General features: G+C 37.5%; 1 protein-coding gene across 1 annotated transcript; it reads right to left on the reverse strand.

Annotated features, from left to right (window-relative positions):
• Nucleotides 1-391: 391 nt before the first annotated feature.
• Nucleotides 392-9,043, reverse strand: FipoQ (F-box/LRR-repeat protein FipoQ). The gene is made up of 11 exons (XM_089709947.1): nucleotides 8,864-9,043; nucleotides 7,202-7,370; nucleotides 6,658-6,813; nucleotides 6,125-6,274; nucleotides 5,408-5,568; nucleotides 4,978-5,083; nucleotides 4,038-4,239; nucleotides 3,086-3,253; nucleotides 1,438-1,492; nucleotides 1,168-1,316; nucleotides 392-545 (listed from the first exon to the last, which is right to left on the reverse strand). The coding sequence occupies exons 1-11, from the start codon at nucleotides 8,957-8,959 to the stop codon at nucleotides 410-412; spliced, it is 1,548 nt and encodes a 515-aa protein (XP_089566073.1). The 5' UTR covers nucleotides 8,960-9,043; the 3' UTR covers nucleotides 392-409.
• Nucleotides 9,044-9,251: the final 208 nt, after the last annotated feature.

Below are 9,251 nucleotides of genomic sequence, written 5' to 3' on the forward strand. Positions count from 1 at the left end.
GCTTCGCCCGCGTTTGCAAAGGAAAACCCGCATAGTTCCCGTTCCCGTGGGATTTCCGGGATAAAAACTATCCTATGTGTTAATCCAAGTTACCCTCTATATGTGTGCTAAATTTCATTGTAATCGGTTCAGTAGTTTTTACGTGAAAGAGTAACAAACATCCATACATCCATACATCCTTACAAACTTTCGCCTTTATAATATATATTAGATATTAGATATAATATGATCATAATTGATGTTGATGAAGTGGACGAAATTAAATAAAACACCAACTGATAAGATAATTCTATATGGAAAATCGAATTAGGATTCTGAGAGAAATTTTCAGAAAATGCAATTAACAAAAGCTGATGATAATTATATTAAGGAGATTAAATAAAACACCAAATCTCAATAAAAGGATTTATTAGTTAAATATAAGATCCTTGTAATTGGACAAGAGGTAGTAGTTAGAGACGCTACAGTTTGTGGACGTGCGCACGACGGTGGTGCGGTCCGCACGCTCGAAGTTGGCTTTTACTATCTCGTAGTAACGCCCGTCACTGGAAAAGTTATATGTTATTTTAAAATAAAGATATGGAAACTACTGTATAATTAATATGCGATCTTTTTATATACATTTGTAACCCTGAATCGTTTGTTTATACTTAGGTATATATAATCTAAGAAAAAGCCATTGCTGTGAATTGAACAAGTATTTCGTGAATTCTTCGTATTTTAAACAGAAAGTCTGAATTCAATTAATACTCTACGACATGTCAATAAAAATCAGTCTAATAAAAATTAACATATTTTATAACATAAGTTTCCAAGATCGTTTCATCAAGATCGGTTCAGCCGTTTCGGCTTCAAACGTAAACAAACAAGTAGTGTGATTTCTGCTCTTTATTTCATTAGTATTCTTTATTTACTAGTTTAAATATAAAATCTTTGTTTGGTTGATACGAGGGGGTACCACAAGGGTCTACATTGAGACCGCTACTATTTCTTTTATACAATACTGACTAGCTTGACATTTTATAAAATTTGTGATCAATTCTTCTTCAATTTTACTTTCTTTACAAACTTCATAAAGAAAAGATGAGTTTATATCAAAAATAAAACAAAATTTTAAATTATTAATAAGATGTACTGAGTTTTCCAAATATTTATTTAAACACTTACCTCAATACAAGGCACTTAAGTTTAAGGCATTTAACTCGCAAGACGTCGATAGCCTTTTGGCTCTTATCGCTAAAACGTAAGTTTTCTGGGTCCCAACGCAGTTCCAATCTTTCTAAGTTGGGACAACTATTTGCTATTCCGTCCATTAGCTGGAAAGAAAAATAAAATAAAGAAAAATGTTTATTTACCAATCATAAGAGAAATGAAGAAATAGGAAAGAATTCATAAAATATTTTAATATATTATTATTTTAATAATTTTTTAAATTACCTGATCCACGTGAATATTAACGCCTAATCTTTCTTGCGTGCCCATTATAAGAATCCTGAAAAAAAAAAACTTCGATTACTAACTATATGGAACAAATTTTTATATTTTTATGATATACTAGCGGTCCGCCCTGGCTTCGCCCGTAGTACATGTTTACGTTTTCTCTCTAAAAGAACAATCCTCGTACTTCGAGTACCTCGTAAGTCCATTCTTCATTGAGTTTTATGCAAGATTTATAAAATGACAGTAAAATATGCCATTAAAAGAGTTAAGGGAATACCACAGGGTTCCATCTTAGGGCCACTATTATTGCTTTTATCTATCGATCGAATTGAATTTTGTTGTGTAGTAGAATGTTTTAAGTTTATATATTATATTTTCGGTTAGCGTTTGTATGTGTGTGGTGGTGTGGTTGGACTGGAATAAGTGATAGTTATGTTTTTGTGTGTGGTTTTACATTAACGACGTATCTTGTAATCTTGTGAGTGACATGTATATGTGACGCGTGTGTGTAAATTGTAGTAAGTGCGAGGGTGTGTGTGTGTGTGTGCGGGCTCACTTGGCGTTGGTGAGCAGGTGCAGCACGCTCTGCCACAGCTGGTCGGTGATGTGCGGCATGCCGCTGAGCGCGAGGGTGTGTGTGTGTGTGCGGGCTCACTTGGCGTTGGTGAGCAGGTGCAGCACGCTCTGCCACAGCTGGTCGGTGATGTGCGGCATGCCGCTGAGCGCGAGGGTGTGTGTGTGTGTGCGGGCTCACTTGGCGTTGGTGAGCAGGTGCAGCACGCTCTGCCACAGCTGGTCGGTGATGTGCGGCATGCCGCTGAGCGCGAGGGTGTGTGTGTGTGTGCGGGCTCACTTGGCGTTGGTGAGCAGGTGCAGCACGCTCTGCCACAGCTGGTCGGTGATGTGCGGCATGCCGCTGAGCGCGAGGGTGTGTGTGTGTGTGCGGGCTCACTTGGCGTTGGTGAGCAGGTGCAGCACGCTCTGCCACAGCTGGTCGGTGATGTGCGGCATGCCGCTGAGCGCGAGGGTGTGTGTGTGTGTGCGGGCTCACTTGGCGTTGGTGAGCAGGTGCAGCACGCTCTGCCACAGCTGGTCGGTGATGTGCGGCATGCCGCTGAGCGCGAGGGTGTGTGTGTGTGTGCGGGCTCACTTGGCGTTGGTGAGCAGGTGCAGCACGCTCTGCCACAGCTGGTCGGTGATGTGCGGCATGCCGCTGAGCGCGAGGGTGTGTGTGTGTGTGCGGGCTCACTTGGCGTTGGTGAGCAGGTGCAGCACGCTCTGCCACAGCTGGTCGGTGATGTGCGGCATGCCGCTGAGCGCGAGGGTGTGTGTGTGTGTGCGGGCTCACTTGGCGTTGGTGAGCAGGTGCAGCACGCTCTGCCACAGCTGGTCGGTGATGTGCGGCATGCCGCTGAGCGCGAGGGTGTGTGTGTGTGTGCGGGCTCACTTGGCGTTGGTGAGCAGGTGCAGCACGCTCTGCCACAGCTGGTCGGTGATGTGCGGCATGCCGCTGAGCGCGAGGGTGTGTGTGTGTGTGCGGGCTCACTTGGCGTTGGTGAGCAGGTGCAGCACGCTCTGCCACAGCTGGTCGGTGATGTGCGGCATGCCGCTGAGCGCGAGGGTGTGTGTGTGTGTGCGGGCTCACTTGGCGTTGGTGAGCAGGTGCAGCACGCTCTGCCACAGCTGGTCGGTGATGTGCGGCATGCCGCTGAGCGCGAGGCCGGCGAGCTGCGGCCCGGCGCGGCACACGAAGCGGTGCAGCGCCTCGTCCGACAGGTTGTCGGATGCGTCCACGTCCAGGGCCACTAGACTCCTGTACACAAACAAATGTGTACAGCTCACGACACAAATTTCTTAGTCACACTGGTCATGCAACCAATCGGACTTGTAACTCGAGGTAAAAATTTGTAAGACCACCGGTCATATAGCTATTGTCACTAGCCACGTAAGTCAAACTGAATTGAACTCTACAAAACCATGTGAATATTATCGTGGCGTGGTGCAAAAATCACAACATGCTGTTCAACACTAAAAATGTTTTCATATGAATTTTTGTCGTAACGTCAATGGTCTTATTTACCAAGACTCAAGAGTATGATATTTACAACACTGATCTTAGGACTGTAATAGACGAGATTTTTAATTTAAATTTCCTCTTTTGAAAATTGCATGTTGTATTAAATCTCAATTGTTTAACCCGTACGATAAAAGCACAAATATTTCTTTATTAATTGTTTAGATACCGCCTAATTTATTTTAGTTTCTGCGAATGTTGTGTTCATCTTAAATTGTTGTTTATTTTATAACGCGAAACATGCTAAAGTAACAACTGAACAAAATATAAGCCATGACAGCTAAGGCCCGCCAAGTCGTTACATAAAAAAAACATAGTTGAGTAATCATTGTGCATGATAAAGAAAATACAATAAATAATAAAATCATTTTTCGAATTGGTAAATTAATGTTTTGAGTGACGAATCAGTACTAAAAGTATGCAAAAATTTTCCACACTTAAAAATAAAATAAAAAAAAATCAAAGTTCCTATAAATGTACGTGTCCAAAAATAAAACACACACTTACACACTTTTCAACTCACCTGGTAGTACCAGCTTCCATCCAGGCCTTCAACACAGTATCATTGAAGCCGTTAATCTGTCCAGCACTTAAGAACCTCAAGTTCTGGATCCTGGTCAGCATGTCAATCAGACACTCTGTGGACAAGTCTGTAGCGGTCACATCAAGCTCTTGGATGGAAGACTTCTCCCATTCCACTTGCATCACGTATTCTGATTGGAGACCTGGAAAAGAAACGACGAAGACCTTGAAGAACCAGACAAATAATTAATCTTGCTCGAATGATCAAATAGTAATTAATCTTGCTAGAAGAACCCGAATGAATCCTGGTAGAATGACTAGAGAAAGAATTAATCCGGCTCGAAGGAGCAGAAAAATAATTAATAGTTCTCGAAGGACCAAAACATAATCAATAGTACTCTAAGGTCTAGAAAAACAATAAATACTGCTCGAACGGCAAGAGAAATAATTAATCCGGCTCGAAGGACTTAAGACATCAGGAATCCTGCTCGAAAAGATCAAACAGTAATTAATTTTGTTCGAAAGACCAGAGAAATAATAATTCAGGACCAAATAAATAATTAATACTGCTCGAAAGATTAGAGAAATAATGAATCCGGCTCAAAGGATCAAATTAAAAATGTATCCGGCTCAAAGGACCAAATAAATAATGAATTTTGCTCAAAGGACTAGAGAAATAATAAATTCCGCTTAAAGGAACAGATAAATCCTTCTCAAAGGACCATGATATTAAATGACGCAAAACTATATTGGAATTGGTTTATTTGTATTTGAAATCGATACGAACCTAACTATTACAAAATATCAAAACATTTTGAGTAAAGAGTAAATAAAATACATTTTAATAAAACCTGAAAAAGAGTAGTTACAAGGAGCAAATGAAAAATCTTAATGATCGCTATTTTGATGAATATTATGATAATAATTAAGAATTAACTTACTGCATCCATTCATAAGAAGACAGGTAAGTCTACGTGAACGCTGGAACAAGGTTTTCATGGTGGAACCTGTCACCTTGTTGCAGTAGTTCACTGCAAGGCATTCCAACTGAAATGTTTTATAAATATTTATGAAAATAAAGTAGTTACTTAATGGTTAAGCAAAAAAAATCTCTTGAAAATTTGTAAACTTGTGCATGATTTGTAAACTTTTCGTTCCTATATTTTTATTTTTTTAATAACACTTCATAAGAGGGCTTACTGACAAAATTATAGATACACTTATTATAATGGACAAATACACTTATTATATACCCTTAAACCCTTGACCACTGAGCGGCTCGATTGGGCCACGACACAATAGATTTTCTATTGTGTCTGTGATTCCGGGGGCTGAGGCATTAACCTGAATTAGGATCAAATAAATAATTACCTGAATACAATTAGAACTGAACGCATCGATATGCGAGTCGTCCACAAAGTTGATACCAAACAAGTTAATCACGCGCAAGTTAGGCGTCGCTGACTTTAACTTGTGAACGTTAATAACTTCGTAAATTTCTTCTTCTTCTTCCTCGACCTTTTCGTAAGTACCTGGTGAACCCGTAAGCAGTAATCATATTTTGAATTAAATTTTTCACAAGTATCACTATAATTTTTTCTACAAAACTACTGCACTGTTTTAACTAATATCACATTATGGTGATTGTGAACATTATCAAAGGCTTTGCATAAAACGAAAGATAAAATTACTAGACCGATACGAATACTTATAAAATTACTAGCGGCCCGCCCCGGCTTCGCCCGTGGTACATATGAAAAATAGATGTTGGCCGATTCTCAGACTTACCCGATATGCACAGAAAATTTCATGAGAATCGGTCCACCCGTTTCGGAGGAGTATGCAGACTAACATTGTGACACGAGAATTTTATATATAAGAAGATTTTGAAGTGAAACTTAAATATTGCCAAAGAAGTTTTGACACGTATGCTCGGCACACACGCTCTTTTTTGTTTTATGTGGTGTTGAATAAACTTTTTTCTTCCTTTTTTTAATATTTTATTAAACAAAATGCCTGGCTTACTAAAATATCGAAAATTAGGTTGGGACAAATTATATGCCGAAATTAATTAAGTGAATTACTCACCAATTAAGTGAAGAATTTCCAAACCATTGATGAAATTATATATTTTTCTCATGAAGCCTTCCATGAAGATGACTTCAGAAAGGCAGATGCAAAGATATCTTAGCTTTGTGGGGAACGCCTGCATCTCGGAGAAGTCATGCAGTTGCATGGCTGAAATCCACAAGTATAGGAAATTAAGACAAAATACGTATAATATATCTGTTTCTATGTGTATTTCTTCTGTTTGTGTGCTTGACTGAACTGCTCTTAACTGCTCTTAGTGGATTATAAATATGATCGAATCGACGGATATTCGAAGATCGGATTTCGGATATTCAGATACGTAACAGTAGAAAAACAGAGTGTTCACCTATATCATCGTAGCTCCGAAAGGGATGATCGTACTTGGAAGATTTGGAAATATGAAAATTAAATGGTTCTTGATAGTCAACATTTTACAAGTTTTTAGTTTTTTGGAACTAGCGACATTATCACAATATATACTTAGGCAAGAATTCCATAACGGTTAAATTAATAAAAAATATTTATCTTACCTGTACTAAAGTCCAATAGCATGTGAGTCAAGTTAGGACATTTAGCAGCCAACTCATGGAGTACAGTGTGAGTGATCAGCTCTATCGGTAGTTCGATGTAGCGAAGTGATGGTCCGAATCTGATGGATATTAGCGCCAGTAGGGATTCTAGTGATCCTGGAATTGTATTTAAAATATATTTGTTAGTGTTTATAAATTTAAAGTGATTTAGTTTTTAAATCTGGAAAAATTATACACGAAAAAGAATTATGGGATTCTCATAACTTGGCACTTTTTCTGTTGAGATCTTGGAGATATTATATTTTACATTTTGCGAACTTCTTTAGATATTTACGTACAATTTTACGTCAATTAAGTTTTGGTTATTTAAATTGCTAGTAAATAAATATGAAGATAAATGCTGCTGGGTACATAAATAAATTAAAGATACGATTTAAGATTTTCTTAACCTTAAAAAAGTTACGAACACTTAAGTAAATTCATAAAAGGAGGATGTTCTAATTCGTAGGAATCTTTCTATTCATATTGTAGAAATATCACTTACCTACGTGCAATCCAGATATCTCAGGTCGCAAGCTCACGTGGGTCCAGAGCTTCGTGTCGTACGCGACCATGCGCCAGCGCTTGCAAACTGTTGCCATGCGACATATCTCCCGGTGCGTTAGGTACGAGAATATGTTCAGTAATACCTTGTCTGGTAGCTTTTCTATCGTCTGAAATGAGGGTAGTTTTATGTTAATTTTGTTGTACCGAGGGTGGTTGGGATTGGTTGGTTAGGTTAAGATTTTTGTTAGGTACAATATAGTGGTGAAGATTTGATAGACCTATTTTTCATCGTTTGAGCACAGCTGGTCTTGCGATATACTCCAGGGGCGTTAGGTACGAAAATATGTTCAGTAACACCTTGTCTGGTAGCTTTTCTATCGTCTGAAATGACGGTAGTTTGGTATTAGACTTGTTCTGCTATCGGGGGTTGTTAATATTGGTTGGTTATGTTACGTTAATTAATTATATTTTTTAGGTACAAAATAGTGGTGAAGATTTGATGGACCTATTTTTCAGCGCTTGGATGCCGTCGCCATGCGACATATATCCTGGTGCGTTAGGTACGAGAATATGTTCAATAGCTTTTCTATCGTCTGAAATGACGGTAGTTTGGTGTTAATTCTTTTCTGGTATCGAATGTTGTTAAGATTGGTTGATTATGTTGTTTATTACTTTTTATAGTTTTTGTTTGGTACATGAATATCAATTCATGTACCAAACAAATATAAAAAATATAAAACTATTTCTGAATGAGTCTGGGTGAAATTTGGTTGGCCCTTTACCCCCAGACTTAACGTAGTAATTTATTAAATTATTAATTAATAATTTAGCCAAGTTTTACAACTTCTGCATAAACCTATGTTGTGTTTATCTTTGTAAGGGCCGATTTTTCAATGCTTGGATAAAACTTATTTGTCGAATAATGTATAAAACTACCATTTTAAAAACGTATTCTAATTGCCCGTATTTGACAGTTTACGTGACATTTTAATATTATCGTGTAATACTTTATTGGACGGATAAGTTTTATCCAAGCATTGAAAAGTCGGCCCTAAGTGTATGAAATAGATGTAAAATATATTAAATAGGCCATCAGTGACATTATCTAAGTAAATATTGTATTAGCTAAACAGAACATACCCAGAAGTTGTAAACCAGTCCTTAATAATTTGTATTCTCTACTTCAGTTTAGAAACCGGCCATTATTTATTCTGTACTTCAATATATAGGGTGATAATTAGCGCCATCTATAATCTCAACTAATCAACAAACACATTTGGCATATTTTATATTTTTGAGTTTAGTTTATTTTTAGTATTGAGCACTTTCTATTTTGTGATATCAATTTTTTACCAATTTAAAAATATATTATTCTGAATACAATTAAAAACGAAATCTTAAGTAAATAAGAACATAACAGCAATTACTTTTACATAACATTGTTATGATTATTTTTAATCTATATTTTGCGTGTTGTCTGTTTTGATTCAAAATTGGGTTAAAATTGTATTATAAGGTCGTCTATTATAAATATAGACGACCACATATTCTATCTATAGATAATATATCTATAGGTTATTACAGACAGATTCATTCTAATTACTGAAGCTTTTACATCACATATTATACTATACATGTGTACATATAAACACGATTTTACCGTATTAGCGAAGGGACTCCGCATCCCACCTTCAGTTAAATACACTTGGCTGGCTTCGAGAGCCAGCTGGCCCCACACATCAGTCGGTATATCCATCACAAATCAACAAAATATCACAAAAAACATGAAAAATGCAAAATCAACTAAACTTGATCCGTCCGAATGTCTACGGGCTAAGAATATGCTGTAGTTAATTTTGGAATCATCTGGGTGGTGTTGCAATGTGATGATGTTGAAATGTATCGTTTGCGTACATATTTTTTAATTATTGTATCAATAAGAGTAATATTTGGTGAAAAATTTGGGTTTTTATTTAGAAAAATGACGGGCTTGTGTAGCTTTTGAGGAAAATAGGCTTGATAAAAATTGTTAGTTTTGGCGGGAATTT

This window comes from Colias philodice, chromosome 23, assembly GCF_061535455.1.
Source record: "Colias philodice isolate Cphi_HAF_F1 chromosome 23, ilColPhil1 Martin Lab GWU primary, whole genome shotgun sequence".
NCBI lineage: Eukaryota > Metazoa > Arthropoda > Insecta > Lepidoptera > Pieridae > Colias > Colias philodice.